Raw genomic sequence first — 19,585 nt, forward strand, 5'->3', positions numbered from 1 at the left:
ATAGAATTCATTCATTCAACAAATATTGGCTGGGCACCCATCATATCCCAGCCACTTTGTAAAATACTACACATAGAAAAGGCTAAGTAAGGCTGGTCAATGTCTCTTGACTCCTAAAATGGTCATAAAGATAATAATTTGAGAAATGATAGTACACAGGATGCCCACTCTAAGCTGGGAAGCCCTGGCTGCTCTGGAAGTACCATGGGGAGAATGTAGCAGCTGAGAACTTCCAGAGGGATGCCCAAGTTGAGGTGTAAAGGAGAAGCAGGAGCTCACCAATGAAAAAGGGAATAGTGTGTCATGGAAACCACATGTGAGAAAATCCAGAAAGCACAGAGAACTGGGAATAGCCAATAAATTGGAGATCATTTCAGAAAGGGTAGAGTATTAAGTTGGGGATAAGTAGAGGCAGGCGATTGAAGGAGGGGAAAGGGTAATACATGATGAGGTAAACAAGGAGCTTGAGTTTATTTTAGGGGGCAAGGGAAATTTATGACATTGTTTTAAATGCTTGCTATGCCTGCAGTTTGGAGAAAGGATTGAGAGAAAGAGAGCTGAAGACAGAGGGGCCTACCACAATCTAAATGATGTAATTAGGGAGGGAATGAAGAATCACAGGAAGTAGTAATAGGAAGTAGATGAATTCAAAATTTATTTAGTAGGTAGAATGTGCTCAGCACTATGGCTGATTGTATATAACCAGTGAGGAGGAGAAAGAAGAGACAGAACTTACCTTTCCAGGAAGGATATCTTATGTGCTAGCTAGAACCTGAACTACAACACACGAAGAGGAGATGGCTTGAGAGAGGATATGCTGAAAATAGCTTTGAGTTTCACATCTCTAAATGCATGTAGGTATTATCAAATCTCAATTGATATATATAATGGAATCAAAGCTCCAGAGGAAAATGAGACAGAGATTTGTTTTAATTATTTTTCTGTTTAATACCACCTGTGTGTGTTTTGTAAATTAGAAAATATATAACTAGCTGAGGCTATTCTCTGGACTCAACATAAAAACATATTATTAAGCGGCAATATGAAGGATTCTTCTTTTTTAATGCCTTAGCTAAAAGGAATAGTAACTTTGTTCATCAGCTCAAAGATATCACTGTTTGCTATCACTAGTGCAAAGATATAAAAATCCATTTGTAAGATACAACTGTACTTGAAGTCACCAGTATGTGTAGTTAGCATGCCCCCTTAAAATGAGGTAGCAATTACCTAGTGATTAGCTGTTAATCTGTCTACTGAAACTGATTTTGTGTCTCTTAAAAATAGCAGAAATTATACAGGACTTAAATCAATTTGATGTGGAAAATTAGTTTTCAACCCATATGCTAGAGTTTAAGCATTAAAAAGAAATTGATTCTAAACTGTAGAGCTGGCATACAGAAAAAAAAGACAAAAACATGTACTACTCAAGACCTCACATTTCATATTTCACTTGCTGGCAATTCATGAATTCTTGTGTTTGGGGAATTCCCTGTGCTGGAGGTTGCAGAGAAAAATAAGACGAATCCAGTGTCTGTGCTCAATGACTTACACCTCTAATTTCCAAGGTGGAACCTACTCGTGAAGAATTCATGCTGCTGCTAAGGTCTGTGGGAAAAAGAAGAGTGTTTATCAAGTGTGTTTTATAACAGCATTCCTCATATAGAAAATGGTTTTAATCTGTCTCAAATTGAAACAACATACAATTATATCAGTAATATTTACAGAACACTGAGTTATTATTCTATGTTACATATTTTAATTCACAGAATTCTTATAACCCTGTGAAGTGAACAGAATTGTTATTCTCATTTTAAATATGAGGAAACCAGGAAAGAAAAGTGTTTAGCCTGAAGCCACTAAGCTAGGAGATGATGGACCTAAGGCCAATGAAATAGCTGAGTCCATCTTCAGAGATGTTCACATCTTCTCTAAGCAAAGCATCCATTTTATTGTTATAGTGGTAAATGAGTTATTTATATATTTTGCAAAAATTTGTTTTTAAGTCTGGAAGTCAGCAAACCACAAACTTTCAATTTATTAGCAAATGGTATATATTGCATATTGTTTAAGTACCTGGTGGACAGTATTTTACATACATACTCGTAAGCAAATTCTGTATTATTATTATCGCTTAATTTTATATTTCAACTTAGCAGACAAGGTCACTTTAGTTCCAACCTGATAACAAAATTAATTTTTAAAATACCTAACTAATTTTGAGGAATAGCTCTAAGAAGCTATTTACTAACTTTTAGTTATACTGAATTTTACATTGGGGTATGCTCAACATTTTGCTGGAAATTTGTGTATACTAAGTTTCTGTATTACCTTAGGAATAGTCAAAGATGACAGGGAGTCTTAGCCTTCTCTAGGTCATAGCACATGTGGAAATAATAATATTTGGAGGTACACTGGGAGGAGTAGGCAAGGATGCTGAAGACTAGAGACCACTAGCCACAGTCTCCTGCCTTGTCAGTTGCTCTGAGGCTTTAGAAACCACTATTTGGGCACACTTGGGACCAATCTTCCTATGACAAAATGGAACCGCCTTAAAATAATAAGCCAGGCTGAGAACTGGGGAAACTGAACAACTGGCTATAGAAACATATATATTTTTCCTACCTCCCACATTTTAATTATTTCCAAAGAAAGATGAATCATACCACAATTTATAACTATAAAATAAAACATCATATATGTGATAGAAATTCTCTTTCAGTAAATTTCAGTCTATTAAGCAGAACTTTGAAAGACTGAAAGGTCATGAAATGTAAGGAATTAACATCAGAGTCATAGCAAACTTTTCATTCATATGCTTTTATATAAACATTTTCATGAGTTATATATAGCTTTTATGACATGAAATAAAAACCTATTATATTTAACTAGGCTCACTGAAGAATGAGGGATTCAGAAGACTGAAACCAGATAGCTCATCAGCAATGAGTTGGAATTTCAACAGATATAATCATATAATAATATTAATATATAGTAAGGAAAAACAAATTTACAGGGGTTCAAAGAAGAAAGAACACTTACAAGATTGTGGGAGAATTAGCAGGAGAGCAGACATCTCTTAATGGATGGGATTCCAAAATGCTCCCACATCAACAGATGAAGATAAGGGAATGGGGAGGGACATTAGGGGAGCCCAAGTGAGTAACGGTGCAAAGAACACCATAAGGGAAGAATATGCACCTTTGTATTCAGAAACCAGAGGCTGCATCTGCTTGATTCTATTAAATATGAACAAATATATATTGTAAATGAGTAGAATGAGATAACATTGGAAAGCTAGTGAAGCTGATAGAAATACTAGAATCTCAGGGATCCTGGTAGGATGAAATTTGACCAGTATGTAAAGCCATGGAAGTTTTTTGAGTAAGTGAGTCATATGACCAAGGCCATGAAGAAGGGAGAATAATCAGATAAATCTGTGTGGAAGAGATTACAGAAGGTGAGTGTTATAATAATATGGGTAACAGGGTACCTGAACTGCCATTTGATGATCCTAATTAGCTACAGCATTTCATCCTTGAAATAATCTTATGTGGCACATATTATTATGTCTATTTTATAAATGAGGTCACCAAGGCCCAAGTCTGTACTTTGTTGGACTCCATAGTTCAGGCTCTTTCTGCTGCACTGCTCCTCCCTTACTGGAAGCTGGTGGCAGGAAGAAGTGAAAGCAGGGCCACTGAGGAAAAAACCTTCACGGACTCCATCTAGAACAGGGATCGCTAGAATGAAGAATCACTCCAGATGACACAGAGGATCTGGTGGTCAGAGAAAAAGTTACCCCAGTCAGCTACAGTCTGAATTGAGTCCCAGGTGGGAAAGGTATATAAGGCTTTTGTGAGAGATTAGGCATAAAGGTAGATTCATGGGTGTTCCTCGCAGAGGATATAGTTGATGAGAGAGAGATCAACCAATGAGAAGAGTGCTGAGGCAGAATCTTAGGTCCTTCTTATGTCAGGTGAGAAAAATAAGTGTTGATGAGAAACATCAAAGGCCAATATCCAGTTTTAGTGTCTGGGTAAACATTAAGCCCAAAAAAGGTTTAAAAATAATTTTAAATATCTTAATTTAAAATAATTGTTAAACAGTTACTAAAGTTTTTTTTCCAGAAAAAACAATGTGAGATGAAAATAATAAATAAAAAAATAGTAAAAGGTGCTGTTTAAATTTTTCTTTTCTATCTGAGAATGATCAGCATGTTGCTAACTATTCCTGAATTGGACAAGGTAGGGTAATGTAAGACTACAGAAATTGCTTTTTAAGCAATTCATGGCAGAAGCTGTGAGAGTTTTATCAAAGCCTCATCTGAAGAACAATCTGATAAGATGAATTATGACAATAATTATCTCCATAGCAACAGGTTTGAAACATGGACATTTGGTACACATATCGTACCCACAGTAGTACTATCTCTTATTATCTTTGAGATCTCAGTGGTTCTTCCCCAATGCTGCCCATAAAACTCAGCTTGACTTGCTACAGAACTGTAGACTAAAATAAATGGTAAAACTCATCCTTTTTGAGAGAATTGGATACTATTTTTGGTATTTATTAAAAGCAACAGGTGGTCTCTCTCATCTACGGGGTATCTTCAAGTTCTAATTTGCTTTCCTACTTTTTACTATTCACCTGAAATGACTTGGCAAGAACAAATAGAACATATAACGTTTAAGAAGTCAAACCTAGTGCCACCTACTGTCAACGTGAAACTCAGTGGTTGGTTTTAGGTGAACAACTGGTATGGACAATTGGGTAGAACCTAATCTGCTATTCCCGAAAATATGCAGTAAAAACACTTGCTTTAACCTTTTGAAAAATGCAACAGGTAATAACATAATTCCGTAGAGGGTATACAGATAACATCTGAAAGCAGAAAATAATAGAAATTCCAATTGAATAGGAGCTTTAAAAAGTACTATTTGTGCTTAATTAAACTCGGTTTGGAATGAAAAGGTAAAGCAGGTGTCAATTTGTATGCAAATATTTCATTATGGAGTAGTATATTTTCTCTTTAGAAAAGAAATGCAAATTTCATACTGACATATTTGGGTTCCTAATAATGATTACATTCAGTCTTAAAATTGAGTGGTTCAACAGTTTAGAAGAGTCTGACTTATTAAACTTGTTAAACTTGTCTAAAAACAAAAATATTTGTATCAATAGTGATTAGTTCACTATTCTACTAACTGGGACCTGCGGGGAAAATAAGTCAAAGTGGGCTAAGACCTCCTCTTCCTCCATGACAGCACCCCACACCATGTACTTTATACGTGTATGCATATACATTAGCTAATTAGCTAATACCCACGGAGGATAAGAGGCAGGGAATATACACTGCTCAGGAAGAGAGATGCTGGGGCTGGCAATGTCAGGACTGAAGATCTGAGTCCTGGCAGTGCCTAGTTTTACATCAGACTTGTTCAAATGATACCCAAGTTGTTTCCCCTGCTCTTTGTGGTACAGGCAAAATGAGGATTGGAGAACTGAGAGTTGGATAATGACTAAACCATCTTTCTTTGTGCAAACAGCTAGTTAATAGTCCTATTTTTCTTTAAATGACTGCTGTAAAGAGATCTTATTTTGGATGAAACATGAGTTGGCTAGAGGCACTCAAAATGAATTGTGTTTTCATTATCAACCAATTCCAGAAACAATCCCTCCTCATTTATGAAAAAAGGATTAAAAAAATAAAATTTTGCAATTTTGCTGAGGTGATATTTCAACTTTCTCCAATGGAGCAGAGGTAGAGGACTGTATTCCACTTCTTTCTTAATTTTATCATCTTATCATTATTCTTTTTACTATAAGAATAATGTAAAAAGGATGATTTGCAACCCAAAGGATGATTTGCAGACCAGCGTCTTCGGCATCACCTGAGAACTTGATAGAAATGCAGATTCTCAGGCTCATTCAAGACCTACTGAGTCAGAATGGCTGGGGGGTCTGGCTCAGGAATCTGTGTTTTAACAAGCTCTCTGGGTGATTCTTATGTTCACTAACGTTTGGGAAGCACTGCTGTGGACAATGAGGGAGGCACTCAGCAAAAGGAATGCAAGTAGGCAACTTCGTGCTTCTTTTTTTCATGCTGAAGCTAAGTTAAAAGACAATTACTCAGAAACCAAAGGAAAAAAATCTTTTGTTCTCCAGAGAAGACATAATCCTGTTGGCGAAATAAGAAACCATTACTTAGAGAAATAAAGAACCATCACTTCCAGAATGACATTTCTCCTAAGCAGGGTGGGGATGGGGATCACATTCACTATATTATAGGGCACCAAATTCTAATACAAATGTATTACAGTGTTCAAGACAAATTTTGCATTACCAACACTACTGCTGCCCTCCTTTAGTATGAATATTTATAGATAAACATCACAATAATTCCTACATCTCTGGTCTAAGTTGCTAATACTATATACCCTAATTATATGACTGTCTTACTTCGCAAGTGTTTTTCAGCACATTCAACACAGAGGGGTCACCCACCATTTACAGACAAAGCAACTGTAGTTTCAAGAAGGAAATTTTATGTATAAATTAAGTGTAATTTTTACTTGTCAATGGTAGGTTCCAACTTAGCAGTTAATGACTAAAGAGTAATGATCCTAGAATTGGAGGTACAGAAATAGCAAGCCCTTCTCCTGGGAACAGGGCAAAGTGGTTCCCAGGAAGCTAGGATGTAAACTTAAAACAATCCAGCAGTAACACTTGCTTTCTGAATATTATTAACCAGGGGAATATTGGGGTGAAAGGCAAACTAAAAACCTACAAAATATTATGTATGACATTGGAGCAATTAAAACACTTAGGGGAGCTATTACCATACTACCATTTTAACCCTCAATGTCTGAGGATATACAATGAGATTGAGACAAAGGAAACCATTATCTGGTGCGTCTGACCAATTTTAAAATTGGGCCACTTACTATCTCCCCTGTAGCTATTCTATTTCCCGACTAGTAGTATTTTAAAAAAATATTTTTTTCATTCCTACAATTATGTTTTATGAAAACAAAAGAAATACTGTTTTTGTGGTCAATGATGACATTTTTAATATTTTTATTTTATCTATTTACCAACAAAGAAATATCCTAATCTTGAGGAGAATATAGTTTTTTTTCATTTTTAGTAGACATCATAACAACTTTTGATTAGATCCAGATTATTAATCATTATTTTCATTAATTATTCAGACAAAGATGTACGTATATTATATTTCTCCTTCCTGACAACAGAGGGCCTCTTAGCAAACTTGATTTATTTGTTTTGACTTCAAATTAAGTGAAGTATAAAATAAATAGTAGTTGTTTTCAGCAACTTGAAGAAAAATTAAGATTTAACAGAATGAAAATAACACTAGGAAATTCAGATTGTCTAAAAAAATTGTTCAAGCTTTGTTGTTGACACGATGAGAAAGATACCTTAGAATATGTTACAGTAATTTGAAAGTTTTATCAGTTTATATTGTCAATGTGTAAATTTGAAGCAATATAATGGCTGAAATTGGGAACACTATACTCATAATCACAAAAGTAATACATATTGACCACAGACAGTACATTGAACAGATTTGGAACTCTAGAATAAGAATCAAGTACACTGTGGAAAACAGTTATCAAAAACTTGATAAAATAATTTGGGGATGATGTGACTGCACATAAAAAGTTAAATATTTAATATAAAAGAAAAACCCCTTGGGAGGGTGAGGTGGGCAGATCACCTGAAGTCAGGAATTCGAGATCCGCCTGACCAACATGGAGAAACCTCATCTGTACTAAAAACACAAAAATTAGCCGGGCATGGTGGCTCATGCCTGTCTGTAATCCCAGCTATGCGGGAGGCTAAGGCAAGTGAATTGCTTAAACCCGGGAGGCAGACATTGTGGTCAGCCAGGATGGCGCCATTGCACTGCAGCCTGGGCAATAAGAGCAAAACTCCATCTCAAAAAAAGAAAAACTCCTTTTGTAAATTTAAAAAATTCTCAAGCAAAGCAGAGGTATTTTTGAAATTAACAGTCACACACAATTTTTGATGGACAATGCAACTTTTGTTCATATAAATGCACCAGACTAGGATATTTTCAAAAGCTTGGTGTATATGTATACACATACACACACACACACACACACACACACACACACACACTTATTTTTGGGTCCCTGCATAGGTAGTAATGATTAAAATACTTAGCTGATTCAAGAATTATTTTAAATTATGAAAATAGTATTTATATGCTTGTAATTTGTGGTTCTTTTCATATCATATAATTGAAAAGAGTAAAAAGAAAATATTAATAATACCAAAATGTGTAGTGTATATAAATTTTTTTTGTTTTTATGTGATAATTTTTTAATCTGCCTTAAGTCATGAAAGCCAGCAAACAACCTAGCCAATAAGGTACGCTGTCTTTTTCATAAATAGATCTGTAAAATGTTTTTCAAACAGCAGGTGGCAATCTCTGTAAATCTAATTGCAGCAGTACTGTCTCGGCTCTCTATATGCAGATGAAAGACAGTTTTAAAAGACGAGTTAAGAACCGTGGTATGTTCAGACTGGTTTAGATAACATCAAATATTGGAGGGGTTGATTTAATCATGCTTACTATTCTATGAAATTTCTCCCTGGGCAAAATAAATGTTTTTGTTTGATACTTCTTAATTCTTATGCAGCACTAGACGAATTTCAAAGTGCTAATCTGAATAGGTATCACCCTCTTAACAACCCTGTATTCTAGTTACTTCTTATCATATTGAATTCATATGGCCTTAAGAATTAACAAAATTAATTTTAGATTTTATTTTTTTGAAATGGAGTCTGGTTCTGTCACCCAGGCTGAAGTGCAATGGCACAATCTCAGCTCACTGCAACCTCCATATCCCGGGTTCAAGTGATTCTCCTGCCTCAGCCTCCCAAGTAGCTGGGATTACAGGTGCACGCCACCATGCCTAGCTAATTTCTGTATTTTTATTAGAGACAGGCTTTTGTCATGTTGGCCAGGCTGGTCTGTAACTCCTGACCTCAGCTGATTCACCAGCCTCAGCCTCTCAAAGTGCTGGGATTACAGGCCTGAGCCAGCACGCCTGGCCCTAATTTTAGATAGTTTTTAAGCCCCCACCAAAAAAACTCCAACTGACATATTGTTACTTTTAAAATCCAGTTCTGTTGTTATTCTTAGAACTCTGAGAAGTCTTTATAATTCTAACTATGGAAAAATACAGCTTTGACTCCTGGGTATCTCTTAGAATACCTTGGTTTTTCTAAGTTGAAACAATCTTGTGAGATAAAGGCAGAAATTCTTAGCTTTCTGAACTGAAAAGGAACCTCAAAGATCCCACAACCAGCTGTACTCACTGTACCCGCAGAAGTCAGATAGCCAGAGAGCTCTGCTAGCTTGCCCACAGTTTCTAGCAGCAATAGGACTCTAAGTGGGTCTTCAAATTCTCTATGTTCAGCACTTTGATGCTGTATTGTCACATTTTAAAATTCTGTCCTATCACATCTTTAGTATGTTTATAATATTTTTCTCAGGATATCATTATAAAATCCTGATTTTGACTTACTTATTGAGTTCTCAGTGTGTCAGTAATATTTTAATGGAATTTACACATGATTAGGAAGGGGTTTTTGTTCTATATGATCCTGCAAAGTATGTGCTGTGTAATCTGGGCAGTTTCTGACCTTTCATTATTTTCTCTGCTTAAATGTAAAATCTTTTAATGTAGCGGGACTTTCATTCTTTCATTAGTAATTAAGACTTTATACTTTTCATTTTAAAATGCATTCCTCATAGGAATTTCCTTTGGCAATGAAATGGGGCAAAGGCAAGTAAATGTAGATAACCAAGGTCACATATCAAGATGACAGTAATTAGCAACAGGACTTAAAAGCATCTGAATGTCAACAACACTTCATCTTCTCACTTAGCTACTTCTTACGTGTTTACCTTTCCAGTATATATAACCTAAGGCAACTTATTTCATATTCTTCATAAACAAATATTTCACACAGAACAATTCTGTGACACATAAACAGGGACGGTTTCTATACCATGCCCCACATAGTACAGAAACAAGTAAATTGCCATCTATCATTAGCAGTCCTTTAGTTGAGGAAGTATCATCCTTAACCATGACAGTATTTTTAAATCTTTTTTTTTCAGGTTACAAAATGTTTCTTTTGGGATCATTTGTGTTCATTCTTACCAGGGCATCGCTGCTCACTGCATCTTCTCACTTCTTCGCCTGTTCCTTCACATTGCTGCCCTGTTATCACAGCACCCTGGCAAGTCCTTATTCGCCTTTCCCAGCCGCCATCACAGGACTTGGAACAACCACTCCAATGACCCCACTGATTCCATTGGCCATTGGCTGAAAGAAACGTTTCATGGTCAATGTCAGTTTTATACCACACTGCTTTAAAAATTTTTAAATCTGATAATGTTACTACCTCTTCCATTTTTATTAATCTATCTCTGTGAATAAACTTTATTCAAATATTAAACTGACAGGTGAAATATAGAGCATTGTGATGATCAGTATTTTATATAAGTGCATTAGAGTCTTCAAATGGACATTGACCTTACTTGTAAAAAGTACAAACTCAGTGATAAATTTCCTCAATTGTATTTGTAGTTCATCTCAGAATCTCCTGAATTTTATTACTTTATTAGCATGGCATACAGTTGAATAAATTCTGGTATAATTGGCTTTTTTAATGTATACACACACACACACATACACATATTACATATGTGTGTGTATGTATGTATATGCATATATATATATATATATATATATATATATATATAATGATTATCTTATTTCATGACCCTTTGGCATAGTTCTGACACATTTTATAATATACCCTTTATATGGCATGAATGCCCATTATATGCAGGAATCAGGCCCTACCTGTACATTCAGGGTTATAGCACTCTCTGCTTTCTGCCCACGGCCCTCTGCATTCAGAGCCTCCATGGGCAGCTGCAGTGCACTGCCGACTTCTCTGCTGAGTCCCATTTGAGCACGTCACTGAGCACTGGCTCCACGAACTCCACTCTTGCCACTGTCCATCAACTACCAAAGTAGAAAAAGAGACAGCATAAGGATATTTTCCAATAGGAGAGGCTGTACAGAAAGTACCTGGTAAAACCACCCTTGAAGATGAACCCCAATCAATGGACTATGAATAAATACAAAGAATAAATACATCAGCATGAGGTTTTATTAACTCCCCACATATTATTATCTTATTTTCCCACTTCTATTTCCTTTTATATATCCAGTATATCTTTTTTTTTTGAGGCGGGTCTTGCCCTGTCACCCAAGCTGGGGTGCGGTGGTGCAATGTCAGCTCACTGTAATCTCTGCCTCCCGGGTTCAAGTGATTCTCCTTGCCCCAGCCTCCCGAGTAGCTGGGATTACAGGTGCCTGCCATCACGCTCGGCTAATTTTTTGTATTTTTAGTCGAGACAGGGTTTCCTCATGGTGGCCAGGCTGGTCTAGAACTCCTAACCTCAGGTGACCCACCCACCTTGGCCTCCCAAAGTGCTGGGGTTGCAGGTATGAGCCACCGTACCCAGCCTCCAGTATATCTTTAGATTCACTTCTTTCATCAAAAATATTTATTGATCACTCAAACATGCAAGGCCTTATGCTAGGAGATGGGGTACATAAAGCAGTAAACTAAATCCTGAGCAAGACCTTATTGAGCTCATATTTTAGAGAAGGAACCCTAAAAAACAAACAATGAATTACATACTAGATAAATTGATTACATGGCAGTGCTGCAAAGGATAGTTTCAGGACATTGTGAGATAAGATTTTGGAAGGTCCAGAGAGTCTTCCTTGAAAAACTGAGACTTCAGGCAAGCCTTGCAGGATGATGAGAAAATACTTAGGAGAAAGGTATATTTCATGCAGAGGAATATACAAAGGTCTTTGGAAGAAGAATCATGGGCACTTCCAGGAACTGGATGAGGGTCATTGTAAAAGGCATCTAGAGTGCTGGGTGAAGAGAGATTGCAAAAGTTTTAAAAAAGAGAGGCTAGATTTTGCAAAACTTTCATCAGCTGTGTTAAGGATTTTGGGTATTATTCTCAGATGTGTAAGAAGCCACTGAACAATTTAAATGAGAAATTCTATGATCAGTGCAGGATTGAGAACAAATGACAGAAGTTGGGAAGGATCTGAGCTGTGATGGCGAGGCAGTGCAGATGCAGTGTCTTGGAGAGATAAGAGAGTTACTAGGAAGAGATGGTGAGAAGAAACTGAAGGTCTGGCCATGGGAGCTGAAGCAAAGAGAGGATCCAGGTGACTCTTAAATGTCTGTTTTCTGGTGACTGGAATTTAATATAGTCTGTGGAACTTGATTCATCTTTGGGAGATTCAAATTGATATTCATGTATTTATTCATTCAAATAACTTTTGAGAATCTATTAGTTATCAGACACTGTGATAGATGTTAACAAGAGATACAGAAATAAAGGAATATAAATCCTACCCTCAAACATCTTATAATTTTGGACATTTTGCATGCAAATAAATAAATAGAAGGTTAAAGAAAATACCATCTTAACATGAAACATGAAGTATTTAGGGTTTCAGAGGACATATTGCCTCTACAGGGGAAGTAATTATAATAGACATGGAGTGGCAAGTTATGGACAATTTAGACAAAATCAGCATTGACAAAGGCACAATCCCATATCCCACAGAGTAGAAATGAGCAAAGGATTCAACTAAAAATACTTTCCAGATTAGAATGTGCACACTAGCATGTAAATGTTATAAATCTACCGGTTTATGGATGTCTACTTTTTTCCAATATCAATTCATAGTTCTGACTAATTTGATCACAGGTGAAAGAGAATTCACCGCAAATCCAAAGTTTCAACATACACTAATGTTGCTGTGAAAATCCATCCAAATAACCAAGAAAACCTGGCAGAATATAAGTACTTTCAACCTAATTTCAAGTTTTACATGAAGCTATTAAAAAGAGGTTGTTTAATAGGTATCTAGTTGTACTTAATAAACCCTTTATGAGATTAAAAATCACAAAATGCCAATTTAATCATTCCATTAATGGAATTTTAGGATCTCACTTTATTAAAAGCATTTGATACAATCACATTGGCTATGTAGTCCATTTTCCAGACTAAAAAGATAATCCTAGTGAAGCAATAGGATATTATAAATTATCTATTTTCCTCTGTTTTGGCTTTAGATATGAGTGTGTTTTTCATTTCAGAATTTTTCTGCTCAAAGTTAACATTTATTGAGCTTGCAGTATGAACCCTCATCATCCCAAGCATTCTGAGAAGGGTTTATAAAAAGAGATTCATGCCCTACGCCTTACAATCTATTTAATGGCAAAAGGATGTATGGGTATGCATATTATTGAGAACGTACAGAAAGAAAGCAACACATTAACAAAGGTGAATTAGGTGCTGCTAAGCTAATCTTAGTGTTGAACATTTAGAATAAAGGACTATGTGATGTCCTTAAGTATTCTGGTTTAAAGTAAATTTTGAGTATGATTTATTATGAATGCAATAGTTAAATGCTTACTAGAAAAGAGAGAATAAGACTGTCTAGTGAAGATGTGACGTCTAGAATGAGTAAGTCAAATGAGGAAATCAGAGAGAAGATAGTTTGGCAGGGGATTATATTTCTATGAAGAATGAGGAAGGACCTTGCTGAGATAATATTAGTAAGAACGAGAACATCTATTTGTGAAGTGTTTTGCTCATCAAGCTTTTACCAAGACTGCATTAACAATAATAAAATGTTTTGAGACTTTAAATTAATATATTTGCAGTAATAGTTGTTCGGTACTTTCTGACCGTGTACATATTCTGTGTTAAGGCTAAAGCTCAAGAGTGAGTTAATATTAGAAGTCTGAGGAGCGATTTGAGGTTCAACACTACCATAAACATCAACAAAACATGTATTTTAGATGGGATCAGTTTTGTTTACAAAGTCAGTAACACAAAAAAATAATAAAATTGAAGATGTACCAAGTGGGCATTTTTTGCAGTTTTATTTTACACTGAGAACCGAAAGATCCTTTTATTGAACATTAACTGCACTGTTATGAAGGAATTGGCTTGACAAAATAACTCATTAGATACAAGAAACAAAAGAGGAAAGGCCTAATATTTCTTCAGTGTGTCAAGTCTAAGTCATTGAGGAAACAGATAATTTAAAAGTCAGGTAGAAGAGACATATATAAATTTAACTTAAAAAGCTAGACAACAGACAGTATATACATATATATATACACACACACACACATATATGTACACAACAGATATTTTATATGTGTGTGTGTGTATGTGTGTGTGTGTGTATATATATATATATACACACATATGATTTTTCATGCCAAATATGAGACATGGTTTTATTTTTATTTTTTTCTTTTCAGTGATATTCTGGATTTTTAAAAAAATATTAATGAATTTGTTTTACAGACCTCAGCCCCATAACACTCTGGAAACAGTAGTGTCATTTTACCAAATGAGAAAAAAATGGAGGACAGGGAGGCTTTGGGGAGGTGGAAATTAAGAGTTCTGTTTTGGATAATTAAGCATTTCTAGATAGACTATGTGCATTATCTTTTAGGGACAAATGTAGAGAATTTTTAAAATAAAAACAATTTATCACATTATATATCACTATTTCTTTTTTTATAAGCACTCATCTAGGTTCTCCAAGATCGGAGGGAACAGCTTTTTTTTTTTTTATCTGATGTTTAACTGGAGAGCTAAAGTGGTGAGAAAGCTGCTTCTTCTTCAACTCTGCATGCAGCCTTGGCTTTTTACCTGGCTCAGCAGCAAGGCAGTAGAGACAATCAATGCCTCTCCCCACTCAATGACTGTTCCTTGTGTATGGCTCACTTCAAATATTTGTAAGAGGGACCTCTCAGGGTCATCGTAAACCTATGAATTTAAAAATACCTCAAAGCTTTCTTTCTGAAACTGTTTCTATTGAAAACTGATTCACATCTTAGCATTCTGTCAGAAGAGAGTTCCCCAGTAAGTTGGGAAAATATAAACACTCCACAACCTCTCTTGGAGTCTCATAACACACACAGGAGTAAAGATTTATAGAGATTTTAGGCTGTGATTGGCATTGCTCAGCTGGGCCATGGGGGACTCAGGACTGGCTGAGCTCTGCTCTTATGAATGTATAGTGTGGGGGCTGCAGTAGGGGCAGATGACAAAGGAGTAAACAAACCAGAGCATTTCACTAGAGGTGTTATGAAGCAACGTGATAAAGAGGGCGATGCGATAGGGAGTGCTCAGGAGAGGATAATATAAGAGCTGAGTCTGAATCACTGGACAGAACCAACTCTTAATTTCCACCTCCCCAAAGCCTTCCTGTCCTCCATTTTTTTCTCATTCAGTAAAATGACACTATTGTTTCCAGAAATGCTATGAGGCTGAGGACTGTAAAAGAAATTCACTAATAATTTTTTAAAAATCCAGAATATCACTGAAAAGAAAAAAATAAAAAATTAAACAATGTCTCCCATTTGGCACTAAAAAATCTTTTATATGTAACATATCTGTTGTCATGTGAAGATCTGTGTTCAGAAACAGAGAGAAGGCTGGGGCTCGTGGGGATCCTGGAAAAGGGGAGGTGGCAGGAGATGGGTTCAGATGCTGCGCAGAAGCCAGATCTTATAGGCCCCTATAGGCCATGCGACCAGGGAAGATGCAAAGAATGAGAAGATTTTAAAGAAAGGAAGTGATAAGATATAATTTACATTTTAAAACAATATTGTATTTTTGTGTGGAATGGAGGGCACAGGGGCAAGAATGGTTACTATGAGATACTGGGGGACTATACTGTAGAGAGTCCAGAGAGAGCTGATGGTGGCTTGGACTATGGTGGCATCAGTGGCATACAAAAAAAGTGGATGAATTCACAATGTTTTCTGGATGTAGACCTGGCAGGTTTGTGGTAGGGTGTAGAAAACTATAAAATAAAGATTGACTTTTAGGATTTTGGCTTAATCAAATAGGTAAAGGGTTGATCCTTTAATTGAACTGGGTTAGACTAATGTTCAATTTTAGTGTATATCAATTTTTCTAGTTTTCTTAATGTTAAGTTTGGAATTCCATTTTAGACATAAAGCAGTGAGTACGGCAATAAATAACCTTAAAAATTTACTTCTCAAATTTAATCGAATGGTATCCCCTAACTTCTTTTTGAATTCATAGAACACCATTTAATAAACACTATACTAGAATACATAATTTCTTCTCTCATATGTAGCCAAGTCAGAATCAACACTTTCTTAGGCTGTTTTAATTTCTCTTCTTTCTCATCATAAGCACTTGCAGTTGGATTATTTTTTAATATTAGTTTTCAATTTAAAAACTCCAAAAGTCTATTACTTTCTGAGCCATTCTACAAAAGTGAGTGAAAATGAAGAACAATAAGGCTGTGTTTTGAAGCTGGGAGAATGCGGAGAGATCAGCCTGCTTTACCATCCTGTAACATGCTCCCTTATATACCAATGTCACACTGGGGACAACTAAAGCTTCACTTCAGCAGTGTGACAAACTACCAGACTTTCTGAAACTAGAAGAGTTAAAACTGCAAAGACTAAATTGCTAGGTTCCTGGAGTTTACTTTGTTATGCGAACGTCTTCCTGCCTTACATATGGAGTTGCAATTGGGCTCACTTTGAAGATAAAATTGTCTTTTCTGTACAAGAGCCAAATTAACTTCTATAATACATTTTAATAAATATACTGTTTTTCAGTCTGTTTTTACATTTTGACCCATAACTGTTAACAACTTAGAATAGGTTAGGTAAAAATAACCACGAATTAGATTAAGTTGTGAATATTTTGGATAATAAAACTAACATTTCAGCAACTGTTCTGGGTTGAATATTCTTGATTGATTAAGTCATACATAGGAAAGAATTGAGGGGGGAGAAAAATTTTGGACGTTGGCTTGAAAGTCATTTCATTTTGTGATGGCCAATTTGGAGAGCTCAGATTGCAGTAAGTTGGGAGTTATCCAGGGATCTGTAAAGACTCTTTCAGGACACAAGACTAAAATGTATAAGAGTCCAACTTCTGCCTGGCATAGTAGCTCATTCATGTTATCCCAGAGCTTTGAGAGGCTGAGGTAGAAGGACTGCTTGAGGTATGAGTTTAAGAACAGCCTGAGAAATATAGTGGGACCCTGTCTCTACAAAAATAAAAAGTAAATTTAGCCGGATGTGGTATTGCACACAAGTAGTCTCACCTACTCAGGAAGCTGAGGTGGGGGAATGCTTGAGCCCAGGATTTCTAGGTACAATGAGCTATGATCATGCCACTGCACTCTGGCCTGGGTGACAGAGCAAGACCCTGTGTCTAAAAAACAGAGTATAACCTCTTGCTTTGGGCATATGCTGAAAAGCTAAAATCTGTCTTCCATTTACCGTTTTAAACTAAACTACATAGGAGGAAAATAAAAAAGCAACATCATTTTTAAAAATTAAAATTAAAATATAAACCAATGATAATGGTAAGGCTAAGAAGGATATAAAAAGTTTATTAAAGTTTGAATGAGAAAAAATATTAAATAGTAAAAGAAAGCAAGCCAAGATTAGTAAAGACAAAACTAATTTAAAAATCTTTTAAGCTAAGAACTGAAAAAAACACTGGAATAATGCCAAAAATCTAAAATGACATAAAACTAATATAATTGTCGTACAATAGGCTAGAAGGCTAAGAAGATAAAATCCATATCAATTAAAGAACAGGTTAATGAGGCAGCATTTGAGTTACAAATTATAACAACCTCATGCAAACACAATCAGGGACCTTTGAACCAAGTTCCAGCAAATGTTTAGCATCCTCCTACTCACTGTCTTCACCAGAAGGGCTCCCTGCAGAGAGACTGAGGGCAGGGCATCCTCCTATAGATGCTGTAGACCAAAATTTTAGGTTCATAGGAGACTGAAGCCTCCTGCTCTGGATAACAGAGATATTTGGGTCCATCTGTGTTTCTGAGGCTGTACTCTTAGGTGACTTTTTCTCTCTTCTTAGGGTTTGTAAGAGTATGAAATATATCTGGAAACTTCAACCTGGCAGCATCCCTCTGGTGGGGTTTTGGGATCCCAGGAAAGCATTTTTCAAATGCAGGTTGATGGGTGTGACAGTGCTCAGCCCAACAGACTGACACAGCCTGTATGAAAGTACTTCTTCCTAGCACAAACCTGGGAGAAGAATCCCTCTGAGTCCATGACTAAGATGGTAGAGCTCAATAATTATCATACTATCCCTAGTTTATTTGACCTATCAAAATCCCTTAATTTTAAATTAATATATTCATATAAATCATTAAAAAATCCTCTACATCAATTTTTACATTATTCAAATATCATAATTATAATAATATATCAATCCTATAATATTGAGAGGTAATGAATACTGACTCTATTTCATAAAAAAGGAAATTAAAAAATGGAGTATATAAATTGCCCAAGTGAATATTTTAATTACCGATTGGGGCTGAACTTTAATCCATATCTTCTGAATCACAGACCACTTTTTTTCCCACTGAATCAGACAATTAAATCCATATATATGTTTCAGTATATAAATGAAGACTTATTTACCAACAGATCATTTATTTTAGTCTTTAATCTGTCACTCAATTATTACTTATCCTTGTCCCCTATATTATTTATACTCTACTGCATGGACACATATCAGACTGAGAAAAATCCACATTGAAAACAGTACAAACTAAACTCATCAGCTCTAATATTCCACTCTGACTAGGGGAGAATATTACTATAAAGTAAAAAGCTATAAAGAAAATTAGTATAAAACTTCAGGCTTTTAATTAAGAACTTAAGCTTTTTATGTTTCCAGAAGTGTTTAATTTTGGAAATGGTTTTATAAATTTTATTCTGGGTATATATATCTACATAATTTTAATGGCAGTCATATTGGAAAATGCAGCTTTCCATTATATCCAACATTTTTCTCCAGTTAAATATTAATAAAAATCAAGACCATTAAGGACAGAGGGTTCTAAAGTGATCAAATAGCCCTAGAGGGGGAATTACCATAAAAAGACACAGATAGACCTGCAGCTTGCCTGATGTGCACAGAAAAACTGTCATCTCTTTTTAGACCTAAACCATGTCACAAAACATCAGTGACATGCACGGCCACTTAGGAGACAGAAACAAGGTAACAGTGCAACTCATAAAGTACCAAACATTCTACTTTCTCAGCTAACATGAGTGAATGCTCTTTCTTTACCAATTATGGCTGATCTTCCCTTCACCAAGGTAATTTATTAAAGTATCCAATCACAGTATTGTCACGCCTTCCAAACAGCATCCAGTTCAGAACAAATGCCGCTTCCTTAAACCCTCTGCCAGATCACTTAACACGAGGTCAAATCCCGTGTATTTCTAATACTCCATTACGGAGATCCCCACAGTTCCTATGTTAGTTTCCCCTCACTCTCAAACTCAGCTAGGTCAACTACAGGTGTGATTCTGATGGACTTTGGTTGAGGGGTATTAACATACTACT

The 19,585-nt window shown here is 35.8% G+C and overlaps 1 protein-coding gene across 1 annotated transcript in view; it reads right to left on the minus strand.

Annotated features, from left to right (window-relative positions):
* The window catches only part of ADGRB3 (adhesion G protein-coupled receptor B3), a 751,340-nt gene that overhangs the window by 423,090 nt on the left and 308,665 nt on the right, over positions 1 to 19,585 (minus strand). Inside the window, exons 6-7 of the mRNA XM_064360929.1 lie at positions 10,929 to 11,093; positions 10,221 to 10,385 (exon numbers count right to left, since the gene is read on the minus strand). Coding sequence (XP_064216999.1) covers positions 10,221 to 10,385; positions 10,929 to 11,093 — 330 coding nt within the window. The remainder of the gene's footprint in view (positions 1 to 10,220; positions 10,386 to 10,928; positions 11,094 to 19,585) is intronic.

This window comes from Aotus nancymaae, unplaced genomic scaffold, assembly GCF_030222135.1.
Source record: "Aotus nancymaae isolate 86718 unplaced genomic scaffold, 86718_ANA_hifiasm-v0.15.2.pri h1tg000040l, whole genome shotgun sequence".
NCBI classification, from domain to species: Eukaryota; Metazoa; Chordata; class Mammalia; order Primates; family Aotidae; genus Aotus; species Aotus nancymaae.